General features: G+C 41.8%; 3 protein-coding genes across 7 annotated transcripts in view; 2 read left to right on the top strand and 1 right to left on the bottom strand.

The window, feature by feature from the left end:
* Positions 1-2,486, top strand: part of LOC110987066 (ras GTPase-activating-like protein IQGAP1) — a 61,658-nt gene extending 59,172 nt beyond the window's left edge. For both annotated transcript variants that reach the window (XM_087137423.1, XM_087137422.1), the window contains one exon: positions 287-2,486. In XM_087137423.1, coding sequence (XP_086993549.1) covers positions 287-400 — 114 coding nt within the window. In that variant the 3' untranslated portion in view covers positions 401-2,486. The remainder of the gene's footprint in view (positions 1-286) is intronic.
* On the bottom strand, positions 1,454-14,225 carry LOC110987119 (junction-mediating and -regulatory protein-like). 2 transcript variants are annotated; one of them, XM_022249569.2, is made up of 10 exons: positions 14,076-14,213; positions 12,887-13,364; positions 11,573-12,569; positions 10,928-11,100; positions 8,965-9,130; positions 7,814-8,016; positions 7,403-7,489; positions 6,634-6,729; positions 5,475-5,973; positions 1,454-4,079 (listed from the first exon to the last, which is right to left on the bottom strand). In XM_022249569.2, the coding sequence occupies exons 3-10, from the start codon at positions 12,465-12,467 to the stop codon at positions 3,889-3,891; spliced, it is 2,310 nt and encodes a 769-aa protein (XP_022105261.2). In that variant the 5' UTR covers positions 12,468-12,569; positions 12,887-13,364; positions 14,076-14,213; the 3' UTR covers positions 1,454-3,888. The 2 variants fall into 2 exon arrangements, with proteins under 2 accessions (XP_022105261.2, XP_022105260.2); XM_022249568.2 differs by lacking the exon at positions 12,887-13,364 and having other exon boundaries at positions 14,076-14,225.
* On the top strand, positions 13,996-18,903 carry LOC110987120 (kxDL motif-containing protein 1-like). Of its 3 annotated transcripts, none has more exons than XM_022249572.2 (4): positions 13,996-14,134; positions 15,267-15,958; positions 17,062-17,108; positions 17,573-18,903. In XM_022249572.2, the coding sequence occupies exons 2-4, from the start codon at positions 15,702-15,704 to the stop codon at positions 17,728-17,730; spliced, it is 462 nt and encodes a 153-aa protein (XP_022105264.1). In that variant the 5' UTR covers positions 13,996-14,134; positions 15,267-15,701; the 3' UTR covers positions 17,731-18,903. The 3 variants fall into 3 exon arrangements, with proteins under 3 accessions (XP_022105264.1, XP_022105265.1, XP_022105263.1); XM_022249573.2 differs by lacking the exon at positions 13,996-14,134 and adding an exon at positions 14,243-14,580 and having other exon boundaries at positions 15,575-15,958; XM_022249571.2 differs by lacking the exon at positions 13,996-14,134 and adding an exon at positions 14,243-14,580.
* The last annotated feature ends 16 nt before the right edge of the window (positions 18,904-18,919 follow it).

Here is an 18,919-nt window from a genome sequence, read left to right as displayed (position 1 = left end):
CTCTTGGTCATAAAAGGTCGAGAGTGGCTATGTAAGACTTATTCAGTTCGCTGTAGCCCTTCTGGCATTGAATTTGAGGAAGTAGATAGTTGGTTAATGAAAACTAATCTAGTGATATGCCACTTGTTTATTTGATTTCCGAGACTGAAGTAACTCCATGAGGTCATTCTTTCAATTTGTGAACTACTTTCACAGAGTTTGTTGTCCTCAACAACTATTTTTATGCTATTCTTGGATGATTGTGACATGAAGCTTTCTTCCCTTTCCCCTTTTTTGTTCCTTGTAGGATCTTCTACAACTGCAGTACGAGGGGGCTGCAGTCATGAACATGTTTGGCAGAGCCAAGATTAACGTCAACTTGCTCATCTTCCTGCTAAACAAGAAGTTCTACGGCAAATAGAGCAGTGCTTGATATACTGCTATACTGTGGATACTTGGTAACTTTTATTAAAATGAAATTTCCAGTTTTTGCTGTCATATTTGAAAATGTAGCTCAAAGGTTTTTTATATTAAACTGTAAGTAGGGATCCATTGTTGGACCAACTTAAATGTTGATCTTAGCTGACAAATGTGTGACAAACAAGTTGCCTTTTTGGGGTTGAACCTTTAAGAAAAAACCTTCCCCACTTAACAAAGGTTGCTCGGACAAAAATTTTCCTGATTTTCGAAAGTGAAATTTCTTGCTGTGGACTTTTTCTGTATATATTTCTCTATTAATCAATTGGTCACTGTTAAATTAACTTCATTCCTGCATTTTGTATTTTTTGTGTTAAAAAAAGCCAGAAGCACGTAGAACCATGAATTGAGGGCATAGCCGGAAGGCCATAGATGATTTCAGCCAAATGTCGTTGGACGTTTGGCGCAGCAGCTTTCGTAACTTTGAAACAAAATGTTTTGAAAAAGCGTACTGCAGGGTTTACCGAGCAGAGCCAGGTACATGTAGACTTCAGGTTTGAAAACAAACAGCTCCATTTGCAATTTCACATTTAACCTGTTTTGATATTTGAAGTTGTATGAATTGTATGATAGATATGTACGATTTTCCGTGAAGGTAGTTTAGGCACCCATAGTGCTACCCAGTAATAGACAAGATTATAACAAACGCAGCAATAATCCATGAGATATAGTTACGTCTGTAGACATTTTGTGGCCTTGTTTGTTGATTGTAAATAGATGTGACTGATCATGGTACATGTAGGTCAACGAAGATTTTTTGGGTAGGTTTGGTTGTGTTGTTGCATGGTTGAAGGCACAAATGCCTTGTTTAATGTAAGTTGTATAATGTACAAGTACATGTAGTTATTGCTAATGAGATTCCTGTCATGTACAGTTTTGGAGCCACAACATGAACTGTTCCAGTTGTTCGGCAATAATGCATAGGCCTCCGGCATGAAAGGTTTGTTAAATCCTGATACTCTTCCATACAAATTAACATATTACCAAAAAGAAACTCTTCAACGTGAGTGACAACACTCCTTCTGTTGATTTTTATTGTCCTGTAATAATTTCACAATTCCATTAACTCTGACAATGACTGCCCATGGTAATAACCAACAATAGTGCCTTATAAAACAATAGTAATTTAAAGTACATTTTATTCCAATCTAACCCTGTGTCAGTTGACGGAAACTTTATGCAAATATTGCCATTCAAACCAGCGTGTACTGTGCCTTAAGCTTCAACTAATATTTGAGTTAAATATCTCTTTTGTTTACTCGTACATGCACCTGATGTATTTTGATGATGTAAGTCCCTTACTCTGTTCAGAAGTTTGCAAAATGGGAGTGGCTTAAGAAAATAACGCATGCTTTTGTTTTTTTAACTCTAAAAGCTACATTTTCAGGAAGGTATTTGTTACTGCAGCAACAACATAAATACGTGTAAGTTGCACAGCGAGTTTATTTAAGCATTGGTTTTTACGTCTAGAATGAATTAAGCTTGTGAGTACATGTACGCCATTTGGATTGGAGATCAAACCATACATGTGCAATTTACAATCTGAAGTGCCCATGTTGGTTTGCTTTAAGTAGGCCATATGCAGACCTGGTTTTGCGTGATATGTTTTTTCTTTAGTATCTTTGTCGTATACGTTTCGCGGTTGTGAACTTCTCATATGCCATATTTGCAAAAATAGAAACGGTGTCCCATAAACTGCTCGTCACACCACATCTGTGTGTTTGTGTTTGGACAAGCTGGGCTACTTAGACGAGCATTAGTCTGACTTTCTAGCCGAGAACTTTCTAGAGCAAGTAAAACCAAAAAGATTGTACTTTGCATTTGATTTGCGCGGTAAATACATTTGCATGACACTGAACTCCCTTAATCTCTGTACGAGAATGGGTGATTCGAATGCATTTTTGCAGCATGCATGAAGCAGCTGTAACTCTGGACCAAAATGGAGAATTACTTATTCCAATGGTGACCATTTTGAGACTGGTAAATAGCTCCAATGATTCTTAAACTTGTGTTTAAGAAGTGGCATTTGTTTGTGAAAAAAAAAATAAAAGGCACTTCACCTAAAGTAAGAGTAATCTATTCATTTATTAGCATTTATGCAAACTGGCTGTAGAATTTCACCATTCTTATGTGGCAAATGCTTTGCTTTAATAGATTTGAGGTATGGTGCTAAAAATTAGGGTTCATGCAACTGGAGAAATGAACAAGAGCAAAATAAAATTTTGCAAAACTCAACCCGAGAGTTGTTTTGTGTTTTGGTGTCCGTTTGCAGGCAGTTACTTGAACTGTCTTAAATGACAATACAGAAAAATCACATGCTGCAAATTTTTAAACCCTTGACAATGGGAATTTGTTTCCGAAAGCCGACTCAAACAATTCCAGCCTCGCTGGATTATTGCCATATACTTACACAGCAAAAAATTGGCAAAGAAAATAAAATCTGCCAAAGCAGTGGTTAAAAAAATCAAGAAATTATCTGAGTACAAATCCGTGAAATATCGAGATTCAGTGCCTTGGATGACATCATAGTTCTGCTCATGAATATGGAAATACGCAATAGCATAAAAACATCAAAATATGGTTACAATTGCAAAACAAAAATTCAACATAAGGTTAATTGAAACCAAAAGATGCAATTTCAAGGGTTTTTAGGAAAATTTATGAAAATATTTCTATTTCCTGGTTCCTTTAAGACAATCTTTTGCCCTTCCCAGGCAGGATTTCTGGCTAACATGTATTAAAAAAATTCAGAGCAATGCCTACGAGTCAAATGCATTCCGACATCTAAACTCATCTAAAGCAACTTGCAACCCCTTCATCAAGCTGGAAAATTCTCAAAAGTGGCAAAATCCCTACAAGAAACCATTAGTGACAACATCTGCCCTAAAAGACCAACAAACTTGTCTGTTGTGAACTGCAGGCAAGCCGCTAGACCGACCAACCGCCTATACAGAGCAAGCAAGGCAACGGGCTCCATGCCACGCATTAACAAAAGTTGGATTTTGACAGCCTGGTCAGCTGGGTGTCAGTGGGTAGAAATGTCCCCAAAGTAAATTGAGTTTGAAGTGTGAGCATTAAATTATATTTAATTTACATGTACTTTATAAATTCCTTTGTTTGAAATATATATACATAATCATAAAAATTTACAAATTTATCTGCAACATTCCTGTATTTACAAGTCTTTTTGGAAAACTTTACCATTTGACATTTCTCAACAAACGTACATGTCCGCAGATCAAACCGTCCCTGAATTACGTGTCGGCACTCCAGAGATTAAGCATCGGGTCAACAATGAAGTAAATTTCACTGGCTGAATTTCATGCATATGAACAATACAACTGATGTCATTGCTAAGCATGGACTATGTTCCTACCACTGATGTGCAGTTTGCACAGCTGTTACATGCACTAACCAGTGAAGTTCTTGCGATCAAGGACTGAAGTCCACATCTGAGTCCGAGTCCACCTCTATCTCGGTGCGATTTCGGATGCGGTTGATGGCTGCCATTAGCTCCGTGTTTTCCAAGCTGTTGTACGGGGAGGACGTGCCTTTGGGGTCTCTCTGGATGTTGCGCAGCTTCACACCCTGCCGAATGTTGGCCAGCGTGGCCACCATTGGATCTGATCCCACAAAAAGATGCAGAATAACAATCAGTTCAGGGATATACTAACTTCTTATCTTGCATTGTATTGACTAATGACATGCTGGCACTATTGGTGGCTCTGTCTGTTTTCTTGCTTGGTTTCATTAAAAAACAAATTGGATATCTATGTTCATTTTCAGTTTTAAAATTCAGTTAAACCATTTCCTGCCGGTCGCTTTTAAAAAGGCAGTGCCTACATACGGGCGATTTTTCAATATCTTCGGTTTTCAAAAGTTTCAAAAATTCTTATTTTTTGCCTGAACGCCTAAACCCCATGGAGTGACTGTCTGGTGGCTACTCCAATCTGACAGACAATATCTATTGATGCCCGAGTATTTCAACCATGCCTGCCACCTTGTGAAAAGAGCCCAGATTATGAAGTGTTACATAAGTTTCTTTTGTTCCCTGAAACTGGCACAGTGCGCTGCTGGCGTCTTTTCAATAGGGGCCAGATTAGCATGCAGCGGTACTGTATCATACATCGCTGGAGCGCTTTTGTCCCCGGTGGTAAGCTGCTCGCACTGAATGCCACAAACAGTGGTATAATCTTTCAAAACAATGACGGATTTCCTCTGCTATTGACAACGGAAAAAATTTTTGCCAATTCCCAGCAGCTTGGTCTTTTGTTCCGAGCACAGTCTTTTGTTACAAGACCCAGCTCTTTTGTCTGATTTCGGGCACCCCAGCAATACGTACAAAGCCCACGTCTCCGAAACTGGGCTCCCTGGCAGCAAGTGGTTAAGGCTGCATCACTATTAGGGTGCACTGCAGTTGCCATCTTAACATCTCTTGCTGGCACATACATGTAAAGTTTTTGGATCGTCCCCCCTATCTTCCACCAACAGTTATGCTACTCTATTTAGCCAAATTTGGCCATATTTCCAAGATCCCGTGTTGAAACCTCTCAAATGTGACCAGTCTGGGAAAATGAGTTACAAGTTGTCAGAACCACTTTGGGGTTACAGACCATTCAGTCTTCCACAGGAATATTCATGTATTTTCTATGAGTCCAACACTGAATAGTGTGTCAAAATGAGGACTTCTTAATGTTCCTTCTTCTCCATCTCTAAAAGGAGAACAATCAAACAAGCAACATTACTTGAGAGTTGTGTTCTAATTACAGACCATATTCACAAGGAAGCCATGTTTCCTGAATCATATTCAATGTAATGGTGCCAGACTATTATACTTTCCATGCCTCGCTTTCAAAAATAAAAAAAATCACAAATATTAATCATTTATCATCACAAATGAAATCAATTTGTAATAAACTTTTTCCATTGCTTTAATTCAACCTCACATTCAATCCATGATAGACACATGAGTAGAGACTATACCAACAACCATGAGCTCTCTTCCTACTCCCACTCACCTTGGTTGGCTCCTCCAGAGTGGTCAGCTGGGCACTTCTGCAGATTTCCTCTAGCTTTTAAAATCGCACTGAGGTCTAGTCCCCTGTCTCCTGTGTCTTTCTTCTCCATATCGACAGTCTTTGGGTCCCTCGTGCCTGCCAGTAGTGCCAGGGTAGGGGGACAAGCTGGTGGAGGGGGTGGGGGAGCCAGTGGGGGTGGGGGAGCCAGCGGGGGTGGGGGACCGGGTGGGGGAGGGGGACCAGGCAGGGCTAGAGGTTGATTGCCACGGGTTGCTGGCACAGCACCTGGTACAGTTCCATTGGTTGCCTTGGAGCTTTTTGTCTTTGATGCCACTGGCTTGGGTGGTTGGTAGGAGCGTCGGGCCTTGTCCCTAGCAGCTGCTGCTTTTTTCTGCTCTTCTGCTTTACCCAGCTCGGCCCCTGTCTTGCTGCTGGCTTCCCGTTTCTTGGCGCCATTCTTGTACTGTTGGGGCTTGAGCATCTTTGGGCTGGGATGACTCTGCCCAGAACAAAATGCCACATCGATGCCATTTATTAATGCACATTCCACAGGTTTAACTGTTGAACAGTTGCTCTGAAGAGACTTATTCACAAAATTTAGCCAAAGCTGTACAGCCAAGAGATACAAAAAAGAGTCCCCTGCGACGTTAGTATCACAGAAACTGACGAGAAAATCTCAGATATTTTTGGAAAACAAGTCTTTATGTTTGCACGAGCTCCCTGCCTGTCAAAAACTTTGCAGTGTCACTGCAAAGTTTTGCAGTACTTTCCACTATGTCCAATTCTTGGCTACATTCCTTATAATGGGTTCACTGTGCGCAATGACAACCCATCCCAGAATCTTGAAAATTCAGACAGCTCAGCTGGTAAAATAAATGAACAGAAATCCAGTGGTCTCAAGTTTCATTCCTGATGGACTTCAAATTTCACCTGCCACCCTACATTCATAGGGTGCGTTCGTGCGGTTACTCCTGTCAACACGAGTAGGATGCGTGCGCATTGCACTCGGGTGCAGGAAAATACTCCCTGTCAGCTTTAGTGCACTCTCGCTGACCCACGAGTTGTATTCCAGCCTTTCGAGCGCTCAGGAGTATACTTGTGTTGACACGAGTAGCTCGCTCAAATGCACCCATAAAGACCATGGGCTAACAATAGTTACCACTTTATAGTTACGAAGTCTGTCTAGCGTCTTCTTCCTCTGTGACTGGATGAAGTCTTTCTTCTGCTCCTGCTCAGCCCATAACTGCTGCCGCTTCTGAACGTGACACGTTAGAGTAGCAAGACATCCAAATAAAGGAATTGGGTTTGTTTGGTATTTCAAAAAGGCAAGGTCATTTAAGAACAAAGAACCTGACGACACGTCAGCTTGAACATGCTCAGTGCAACTGAGTCAGCATACAGCCGTGGTGGTAGGGCCGGCCTCCAACCTGTGCCTCGATGTTCTAAAATGACCTGCATCGCATTCATTTTGAGCATTTGCTGTTAAACTACCGACCTGGCTCTTTCAATTTCGCCCAAGTGTATGTCAATACTGTTGCCTAGTAACTAGGATTCTGCTTATCTTTTCAGCACAAAATGATAAGAAAATCTCCAGAATTGGGGAAAAATTTCCCAAGTCTCGCCTTTGCCTTTATTGTGAACCCTACACCTCCATCATTCTACAGTATTGGTAAAATATTTCCAAGTCAAATTCTTGCCTTTGTCTTTATTATGGACCCTACATCTCAATCATACAAGATCATGCACTAGATGCACTCTATAGCACCTCAATCAACTAAACTCTAAAAACAAGCAAACAGACAAACAAACAAGCTAAGATATTGTTTATCTGCAAGAGTCTGTCTGGATTCAGGCGGGCAGCTGGAGAAAGTCGGATGTCCAAATGGTTGGAATTTTGAAGAATTCAGCCAGTGAGACAAGGAACTCACCATCTGAACCCAATGGTGGGACTTGAATTTCTCTTCTTCCAATTTCTTCTCATCAATTTTTGTTCGTTGCTGTGCTACGCAGGATTGCTGTAAAAAAAGAAATTTAGAGTTCAGTGAAATGATGGTATCTTTTCAAAATATCCAAACACACCGACCACACCTTTGACTACCATAAAATATCCATTAGATTCCTCCCATAATTGGATGAAATGGGGATGAGGTGGGATCACATGGCCACAAATGACACAACACCATTTCAATCTAACCGGGTGAAGTTACCGGTATCTGGTATGGTGGTATTTTGAAGTAATTCAGAAGATTATATCCATCTGATAGGCACTGATGATAGGCGCTGATGATGTGGGTAAAGGCGAAACAACGTAATGCTTTTCAGACGTCTTGTTGAGTTACCTTGTTGCTTCTGATACGGGCTCGTTGCCGGTTGATCTTACTAAGCTTGGCCTGGATGTCGGCAACCCTGGGATCCATCCCTGCCTTCTTGCCCTTCCTGTTCAACCTGACCTCTTCCTCATCCACATCATCTTCCCCCGCCTCCAAGTCGATGTCCAGAAGGCTGTCCAGGGCATCGAAGAACACGTCCACCTCTTCTGCTTCTGTTGAGCAAGTGAAAACAAGCAGCTGTCATTTTTGTTTTTAATTTGAAAGACCAGAGGAGCTTTCCACAAATTATAACTCACACCATGTAAACATTTTCAAGGAACCTTCCTGAATCTTCCCCCAAATCCTGTCAATTGTAGGGATACCAAGGCACACTTTTGTACATGAACAAACTTAAACTGTCAAGGGACATCCTGGGTAGCCCCATCAGTTACAATCAAAATGTTTCGCTGGGCCCTGGGGAGAAGACAGCCAAGAAATGGTCAACACTGGAGGTCTCCACAAAAATCCACCAAGAAAAAAAATATAAACTCAGGTAGGGACGGAAAAACCAATCCACTTGTCACCCAGCGTGGGAATGGAGTTGAGGCAGCAGAGGTGGACGGCAAAGATAATACCACTATGCCAACCCAACTCCTCCATGAAAATATCATCTTTCTAGCTGTAACCTTTTTTCTAATTCTCTGCAACCTTGTGGTAGGTTTTGAAGGATTTGGCAGGGATTAGAGCAAATGTTAAATTGGAGCTACAACTGTGGATATAACATTCTCCCTGTTGCTTTCAGGTAAAAGTAAAAGTAGCTCTTACACAATTTCCTTCTTTGGACCAGATGTTCCAAGAAACGTGAATATACCACCATCTATTCATCAGCCTGTTTTGAGATTTTGGTACTTTACTAGCCAGTTTTAGGGTAGTGTGGTCTAACTGTAAGGTTCTTTAACTCATGATGATGGGGTCAGGGGTTCAAATCCACCTGTTGCCTTTAAGGTGTGTCTTTGTGCAAGCCACTTCACCCCCATTGAGAAGCGACATTAGTTTAAAGGAGCGACCAGCAGTGGACTGGCATCCGTCCGAGGGTGGTGGGAGAGTAGAATGTTCTCAATAGCTTCCTGCCAAATTGGTTCAGAACAGAGATGCTTTGTTCTTTAGTTTCATCAGTTCACCTCTCAGCTGTTGTTTGATCATGGCTAGCTCTCGACGGTGCATCTTATCACGTTCATTCAGCACATCCAGCTGGGTGTCGTAGAGTTTGATCTGGAGGTCGAAGGCCAACTGTTCCAGGGATTCCAACTCGTTGACATAGTTGGGTCCTTCATCAAGCATTGCCATCTGAGAAGAAGGGAGAGCGAGAGAAGCACAGAAGAGAAACGTCAGTGAAGCCTGAAATCTGGTTAATATTACAGTTTAACCCTAACCACTCTAAACCTGCCATAGTCCAAGAACAGGTTTTGTGAGGTACAGTACCTGATGAACTTCTTCTTGAATTTTGTGAGACTTGGGATGAAAGGCCCAGGGAGATAATGTTGGATCCTGTGTGAGTTGGGACACACAGGGTTCATTGTGTGCAGAATGTGACTTGCTATACCAGTTGTTGGACTATGCTTGATTTTGTCAGGTTTGGTACTGTTCAATGCAAGTCATCCTATACTGCATAGACCCATCCATACCATATCACTCAAACTCCAACGGGCTCATTCTGTTGGAGTTTATCAGGTTTCGTACAGTGACCTGCATGTACAAGTACATGTACATAGACAAGTACATGAACCTGTTGGATTTTGTGAGGTTCAGTGTGCTTTCTAGTGCAAGAGCCTAAGGGGTTAGGGTTAAATATATATGTATGTATAGATGTACATGACTGTCATGACCAATGTTAAAGGCGGCAACAGTGCTATAATGCGCTAGAATAGAGTGGCATTTCGTATTCTTTTTTATTAATGGTATTTGCCCCATCACAGCGCTTTCCTTTTTTCCCTCACGAGAAAGTCCATTGGGTGACTTTGATAAGGGTGACAGTTACGTGTCCCCCATTCTCACCTGACCCACCCAAATGTTGCCCAGAACTGAAATTTAAAGAAATCTATTTCAGTGTTTTCAAAAGAAATAACTTTGATACGACCAAAATTTGGTAAAGCTCTTCTTTGGCATTGACAAGGAAAACTTTAGCTATTTACAAGTGACCTACAGTACGTGTAAACCCTTTGTACCACCAAAACTGAAAGGTATCACCTATATTTTGACTTTGAAGTGTCCTAATCACAATGCTGTTGTTACACCGGTGTGTCATATGATTGAAAGAGAGCTCCTGTATAAGTTGACAGCAAGCGTTAATGTGGTACACTATTCACAATGATAGTGATTACACATGCAAATGACACTGATAACATTCCAGTACTGGAGGGTACTGGCCCACGGCTTTGCCTAAAACTCAGACATGTACATGTACACAGGCAGCAGTAGAGTATTTTACTTGCATGGTGTCTAGGGAATCCCACTGTGAAAGCAAGCAACACTTCTGAGTTAGCCCCCTAAACTGGCCAAATGTTGAAGGCCAGATATGAACAAGGCTACTCATAACAGCCAAATATGGAAGGGCTGCATAGCACCGTGATCAGAATATCAAACTGAATCTGCTTGCCCTGAAGAAGGTACTCAGTTACCGAAAGCTCGGCAATCGCATATTTCAGAGCACTGCTTTGATATTGCATTCTTGTCGATACTCATAGCAGCCATGCTGGTACACACTTTAAATGTAAGGGGACAATTTCTCCTGCAGTGACATATATGTAGCATGCTTGCAAACAAGAAATCAAAAATTATGTTTTTTTTACTGGAAACAAAGACCTGACATTTCACCCTAACAGGTCCTTTCTCAAAGGCAAATCTTATGTTAAAAGAGGTTAATTCTGTTTGGCTATTTTTTACATTTATCCATTTTATGCCCATTTTAAAGAACAAAATTTCTTTGCACCATTTTGTTTTCACACAAATTCTTTCCGAGATACAAAGAAATTGGCCAAATATTTGGTTGGTACAATGTTATTAGGAAGGAAGACCTTTACGACCAGTGTGAGACAACAAAGCCTTGTCCTTGTCAGCAGTAATCAGTTGCTTACATACACGTACCTCCTGTTGGATCTTCTCGATGTGATGCTTGTGTCTCTCCTGCTTGGCTTGAAGCAACTGAATCTTCTCCTTTGACAGCATCTGCTGGATGTCGCGCAGCCGATTCTCCCCACACATGGCCCAGGTGGATTTGCCAAACTTGTGCTTGTCATTTTCCAACTGGCTTATCACATCTGGTGCCGGGGAAAAAACAGAAACGCCTTGTCTTACAATTTACGCTTAATAGTCTTTTCAGCTGTTTAACAATATCTGGAATTTTCAGCCACATCTCAACTTTAACAATCGATTATTTTATCGCTCTACAACCAAGTCAAGTACAAAATTATCATCCCTACTCAATGAGCCCATTTAACATTTCCCAAACCACAAGTATCTAATTTGATCACTGGCGAGTATAAGGTAACATGGTAACCAAATCTGCTTAAACAGGATGAAGAGAAGCAAAAAGGATCAAATGACTTGCCAAAGGTCACAGCATGTTAGCAGCTGCTGGAATTCACATGACATGGCATGACATATCGCATAACATGGTATGACATACATGTAACAAGCGACACCTGACAGACATGACAAACCTGAACAGGTCAGGACATGACATATACCGTGAAATATGTCAATTTTTTGCCAGGAAGCATTAGAGCCTACCTTGAGTGGTCTGGATGCACCGAGCAAAGTATTTGACTCTGATTTCATTAATGGATTCAATCGCTCCTACGTAATCCTCCTGCCACTCGCTGTACTCCATGAGGCATTTCTCTCTCCTCCCTTGGCTCATGAACTCATCCTCCAGCTCGTCTTGCAGTCGCAAGAGCCTATTGAAGGACAGCTCCCTCATGTCCAAGAAGGGCTGCAGCATGACGTTGAAAGCCTCTGCCCGCGCTACTGCCAACTCGGCCAGATTGGAATCAATTTCTGAGTACAACTCGATCATGTCTAACATGGTGACCAAGTCGGTGCTCCTTTTCAAGGACTCCCTGAGTCTGTCCACCAAACGGGTTTCGTGCTCGGCATAGGCCTTCTGCCTCAGCTCACTGCAGTTCTCAAAGTATTGTTCGTCGGCCACTGGGTCCCTGTTGAAGAGATAGTCAGTCAGGAGTTTGTTCCCACAGATCTGGGCGGCTGCTGACAGGTACAGCTCCAGCTGTTGGTCAAAGTCATCTGGAACCTCGACGGTGTAGAGCAGACTCCAAAATCCCCGCGGCTCATAGGGCACATTTGGGGGATGGCGCTCCAGGTCGGGCTTGACCAGACACAGCTGCTGGTGAGCGTAGCTGATGTCCTGGAGGGTGAAGATCCCCGACCAGCTCCGGAGATCCTCCGGGCTACGGACGGCATCCGCCCTTGGTGCCGACTTGGCCGAATTCTTGAGAGTACGCTTGACATTGCGAGGTCTGCTCTCGTGGCAAGTGATGCTGAGGTTCCTCTCGTGGGGGTTCCAGTTGACGAGGAAGCGGAGGCTGGTTTTCTTGGGCTCGTCAGAGTCAAAGGGTGCCTCTTTGACAGCCACCCAGTCTTCCAGGCTGTGCGGCTCCTCAAGCATTGTCAATCAATTCAAGAATTCGCAGCATGATGACAAGCCACTTAACGGGTCAACGCAGAGCAAAGAAGTTCCAGTGTGCATTAAAGTTGTTGACTAAAAATCCTGCACAGAATTTGCAAACGTAGTTACGTAGTTTATTGGTCACTGCCAAAACTGCTTATGTTGGGCATGATTGGTCGAAAAAAAGGTGATTGGCAGAGGGCAGAACTATCAACAAATCATGCAGTAAGATCAACAGATACCGAGCTAAGATCGAGTGATGGCAAAGATCAACCGATGGCACCCAATACACAAACATGTACGGAAGTCTGGACCAAACATGTCAGGCACATCAAGAATTCCATATACATGTACATCCACCTAATTATTATTATTATATATTTGGCATCAAGAACAATAACACAAACAATACTACTCACTAGTTAAGACCAGGACAAAACAGTGGCTGCAATATGTGTAGATGTCAGGAGAAGGAAAAGTCAACTGAATGACTGCAACCCACAGGCCTCCTCCTCCAGTACCACAGTCATCGTATGGGCCAGCGCGGACATCCGGGATTCTTGCAAAATGACAGGTACTGCGCCTGTGAAAATAGCTACCTTGGTGACGTACGCATGCACCAGGCAGTCCGAGGATCGGGTTATACAATCTGTCTTTGATCTGTACATACGCGTGCACTCGTTGCAGTTGTTTTAATCGGTAGGGTGTGGTTGCTACTGTACTCATATTTTTGTGAAACTCCCGGATGTCCGCGCTGCCCCATACATCATGTAATCTTGTATTTTCATTGAAGACAAGACCATTTACTGCAGAATGTTTTGCATGATGAGTAAAGCTAAAATCATCTGGGGAAAAGAACTCCAGATGGTGGCCAGATGTGGAACTCTGCCTAATTTACTGCAAATTAATCAGATCAAATACTGGTAGCTTCAATATTTATTACTGACAGCGAAATTGTGGACCAAAAAAGCATTTGACTCACTGATCCTTCACTTCTAGGCAAAAGGAGGATTTCCCGAAGCTGCAAAGGTCCAATTTAAGTAATGACTGAGTGATCATAGTCATAGTGTTTACTGTTCTGCTGTACCTGAGGCTGTAGTAACGTTTATGAGGGCATGGAGGGAAGAGTTCCATATACCAGTATACAGATGTCAGTAATTATTCCCTACAGTGACAGCCATTGGAAAGGAAAAAATGTCCAGGAAAGTTCAATTTAGGAGCGAAAAACCAAGTCGTTTACATAGAAAACACTTTGAATTTTTCAGACCAGTCTCATTGTCATAGGGTTTGTACACGGGGTCGTCAAGTGGTGTCCGTATAAACATGGAGGTAGAATCACACCTCCACGGTATAAATTTGGAACTCTTTCCGTTGGTGATAGTGATACATATTTTGTGAACTTGTAGGCTAAATTGAGAAAACCAAACTGCAATGCCTACATGTAATCGCAAAGGTGGCCTAGGGCCTACTTCCTGAATAGCTAGGGTCCTAACCATCACGTGACCATGCTGCTAACCATAAAGGAATAAAGCGCATGACAAGGTTTTTCAGCATGTTCAGAATGCTACGGAAAATAGTTTCTACCTCCAAAGGCTATGCCTACCGTACCTGAGCACGTATGATCACATCATTAATAGCATCGTCGTCACGTTTGCATGACTAATTCGGTAATTTCATCATTCGTAGGACAGTTACATGTACTCTAGCGCTGCTGTGGCATGCACCAGCACTGTACTAAACCCAAGTAAACGGGGGTGTGCTGTATACTAATGCGTACAACTAACTATGGACACAAATATAACGCACGCCCATTTTTAGGCCTATATAGCACCATTTTAGACTTTCATACCAACAAATACCGAATCGCCATGCAAATCAAATTAAATGAAGTGTTATTTTATATGTTTTTTTACATTTTATGCTTTATTTGTCCAGGATATAATAATAATTTTTACATTTTGTTCAACCTCTCGAGTAGTATTATGAGAAAGAGTCTAAAGATGGCGACTTCCATGCGCTATCCAGATTTATTACAGAGATCAGTGGTTTGAACACAGGCTAGGCTAGCGTAGCGAGAGCACTGTTTCCCAAGAGTCATTAACAGCTAAACAGGGTGAGTGCCACCTCCTTAAGTTTTGAAAGAATGATTTCGTGTGTTCGATAGTTTCAAAACTGACTGCAGTGCTTGTGCATGGTTGTGCTTTATAATGGACATAAAGTTTGAGATCTGTCGTTATCAGTGGTTATGGAAGGGTCAGGTTCCTGTTTGCAAAGCTGCAGACCGGTGCAACAGAAATTAACAGCAGCCAGTCTGAGTACTTTCATTATATAGCTAGCCCCACTCCTCCTAGCTGTAGCACAGACTCTAGTCAGGCCATGTAGCATGTTAGCCTAAAGTAGTCCAAATAATTACAGTCAGTAGCTACAGCCTCTAGGCCTACAGCTATGGTTGAGTGTGTTGCATGTGTTTACCCCTAGAATTATGGGGCTTCTTGTTCTACCTCTTTCAGATCGAAGAAACCAAATGACATGAATGATGAGCCCAATAGTTCTTGGGGTACTTTGTGTTCAGAAAAGCAATACTAATAAAGGGAAAGAAAACCAGACTTTGTAATATTCATACTAGGCCTATGGCAATTTTACACAGTAATCCTCAGCAACAGGTGCCTTTTCCTGAGTTCAGAATTTGACATCATACTATTCCTAACATTAAGCATGGATCTTTCTCTGTTGCATACATGACATGTTCGTGTACCCATACTGAGTGCTAGAAGTTTCCTTGTTTCTCCTCTTGAACAGGTAACATCCTTAGAACAGATTTGTGGAGATTACCAAGACCTATCGTATTGCACTTCACTGAGGTGCATCAGACAATTTGATGAAAGCAAAATTACATGTACTGAATACTCAGCAAAGATAACTTGAAGAGAAACAGTTACCTCTTCAGGTTTTTGTTCTGTGGCAACAGATATTTGGCTCTGCAGTTCTGGTGCCAATGGAAATTCACCTTGGCTTGGTGCTTCAAGTGTTTCTCTTTGGTGGAATCTGCCAACTAGATTCACCATACACAAATGACCTCATTGTTACTATCCACAATGCATTATCAGAATGGTGATTGCTAAATGGAAAGATTGAAGCAGTAGCTGGTGACAGTCACATGGTCCTGTAGGGCGTCATCAGTTGTCGACCATCCCAACGACATTAGACTACAGTAAAAGACGAAGAGCTGTTGCTATGGCAACCTCCACAACGCCGGCCTCGGATGCCTTCATCAGCTCACTGACCTCCATGGTAAACCGGGAGGACACGACAGCCATCCTCCAGGCCCAAGTGCGCATGCTGAGCCGCTTTGAGAAGACCAACGAGATGCTGTCCAACTTCAACAAGCTGTCGGCCAGCCGATACGAGAAGACGGTGGAGCAGTTCAAGGAGCACACTCAGGTGTTGATGGAGTTGAAGAGGGACTTGGACATGATCTTCAGGAAGATACGGTACTGGGAACAAGTCTAGGAATTATCTGGGCCAATGAGATTTGTAACTGGCATATTTGTGACCCACTCTGTGAAAATAAGTCTTAAGTCGCTAGAGCCACTTTTTGAGTTTTCATTCGCATTGGAAAGAGCAAATCTGAGTTTTTTGTTTTGATGTATCACTCAGTTTGGCATCCTGATGAAAGTGCATACTCCTGGTGAAAAATGTTGCAGGTTCCTATTGATTTACTCTGTGTAAAATTATTCTAAAGGACTTTCTACTCCAAAGTGGCTTTCACAGTGAGTCGTGTTTGTGTATATTATAAAGTACATGTAGATTTGTAGTGGAGTTCTTTCAAGCACTTTTTACCACCAAATAATGAGTTGGTCATCTTGAAAGCAGTGAGAGAAACACTGCTTTTGGACAGAAGTACTCAAAAATAATCAGAGCGAGAGAAAAAATACTTTCCAGAATATACCATTCTAACAGCTTGGTTCTTATAAGATTCTGATTTTCCAAAGTGTTTATTTTCTCAGTAGTATTGGTATGCCAATATCTGTGCATGTAGTGTCATCCACACCATCTTACTATGAGGCAGAAAGTTTGATTCAGAGCATTCGACTATATCTCTGTCACAGTAGGTTGAATTTCTTTTATCCCTTCTCCTGGGAAGCAGTATAAAGTCGGATGCACGTAAACATCCATCAAGAATGGTAATTTACATTGTGGTAATTTACTTCTGCATCTGTGTTGTAGCCTTTCTCTTTGTTCCTGTACTGATTAAGGATGGGTAGACTTCTTTATCTACCAGATTTGCATTTTATTTCAAATACATGTAAGTGGGGGTTTTAAAGCATTTTACTGCGTTTTCAGTGTCCTCTTCAATGCACATTGGACATATCCATCACTGGAATGAAAGGTAAACCAACAAAATCAAGAAATAGCGAAGTCACTCGGCCTCGGATAAGACAAAAGCAAAAGGCACTAGGAGGTTTTGTACATTTTCAGTTCCTCTCCCAGTTTGCCTGACCATCCAGTTGCATATTTGTCTCTGATGTAAGCCACCATGAACAAATTACATGTACATGTACATGTACTTATAGACCTCTTCTTCTTTTTTCAGTGTGCTTAAAGACAGGTTGGCATCTGAGTATCCTGGGGCTTTCGAAGGTAGGAATTTTGATAGTTTGTATCCTTCCTCTTATCCAGACAAGTTGTTCTTACTCAGTGACAGGTGGAGATACATGTAAACCTAGCCTGTCCATACAAGCATCTGAATCTTGCAGGATGCATTTTAACTGCTGGCCACTTTTGTTGTAAATTTGAGAAGGTTTGCGGTAATGCCGTATGAACGATTAATCTTTTATGAGTGTGTATGGTTTTGGAAGCACCAGAGGATTTACTCTTTGCTGTAGTAGATATGCTTGTCAGGAAGCTGATTTTTTCAAGTCAGCGGGATATTGTTTTGACGGCATGTTTTGGACCCAACATTTGATTTATATCTCACGTCTGAAAGTGTCAGTGAACCATCGAGACATCATTTGGAAACTTCTTCGGATGTCTTGTATTCAAAGCTGATATCCCTGAGATATATTTTTGTCTGTTGCTGATGGTAAACTTTCTGTCTTACACAGCTGCCTCAGTGAATCTCATCAGAACCAGCGATGAGGAGGATGAAGGAAAGACAGGGGCGGAGCCTGACGATGTAGAAAAGCAGGGGGAGGTTGATAAACCTACCGATCAGGGCTCACAGGAGACATCACCACAGAACCACGAACAGTCCATAGAATGAACATCTGAGGAGGCAGTTGTGTGTGACCTTTGCCCGTGGACTTAATGTGCACATTGTGGCTTCATTCCTTGTTGCAGAAACTTTGTAATGAAAAGACAGCGGCTGGTTACTGCATTAGCTGAGAAGGACTCTGGGTACATCAACCCCTCCCTCTTCCCCTCTCCCACCCTGGTTTTATTTTGAATATTAGTCACCATTTGAAAAAAATGTAAATGCCCTCAAGTGAAATTTGAAGCAAGCGAGCCTGCGTCCAAGCTTTTTGGCAAGACAGATGAAAGCGTTGGTGTTATTTTGACCGTAGTGCTTATTCTGTGCAAAGAAAGGAGTGGACACTTGTAAATACTCAACATAGCGGACTATTTAAAGAGAGCACCTTGATTCTGAAGTTAACTTAATATCACACAAAACTTCAAAAACTCCTGTTCCCCTATCTTGGGGCCTGCTCCAAGGTGCTGTGTACCACTTGTAAAGTATTAATTTTTTGAAATTCTGATGTTACAGTTTATTGCCTCCTTTCATGCATCCATAAACAGTGCTGTCCACTTATAAGACAAAGTTCTGCTTGTGCCACTTCTTTTGATGTAAACAGTTGAATAGTGACATCAACTTCCTGACGTGGAGCAGTTAGTTGACATTAACAATCTTGCAATGTGAATAAAGCTGTTTCTTGTTGATTCATAATTTGATTACAGGAGAACCCCCATAAACTGTCTGGTTATCCAGACTGACTTGATGGCCAAACTAAAGACAAAGAAGGTCACAGATGAAATGACTTACAAGAATCTGACTGTTGCATATAATGTCGCCATAGCCATTGCACGAGACAAGTAGAGGACAAAACAGTTTTGGAACTGCTTGCTCTGGCCAGCTTGTTCAGTTAAAACATTTCTTATTGCCCATAATATCTAACCATTTCCTTGGAAGTGGAAAGTATCGAATTGGAACCATCTGGAGCATCACAAGCCTTCGGGGCAAACAATGAGTATACAGTGTTAAAAATACACACCTCGGGCAGGGAAAAAAATCCAGAATTAAACTATTGGTAATTTTTACTGTTCCAAGTACTGCTGTGTATATCACTGGTCATTTGAAAAATTAATCAAAGTTGTGGCAAAATTTGTTTTTATTTGTAAATATTTAAAATAAAGAAATAAAGAAGAAGCCCTAAAAGAATACTTTTCAACAAAGT

Source organism: Acanthaster planci, linkage group LG05 (genome assembly GCF_054643075.1).
Source record: "Acanthaster planci isolate LZ-2023a linkage group LG05, COTS_SCS, whole genome shotgun sequence".
Classification (NCBI taxonomy): domain Eukaryota; kingdom Metazoa; phylum Echinodermata; class Asteroidea; order Valvatida; family Acanthasteridae; genus Acanthaster; species Acanthaster planci.
Note: the sequence above shows the minus strand (reverse complement) of the source record. Positions and strands in the feature narration are given on the sequence as shown.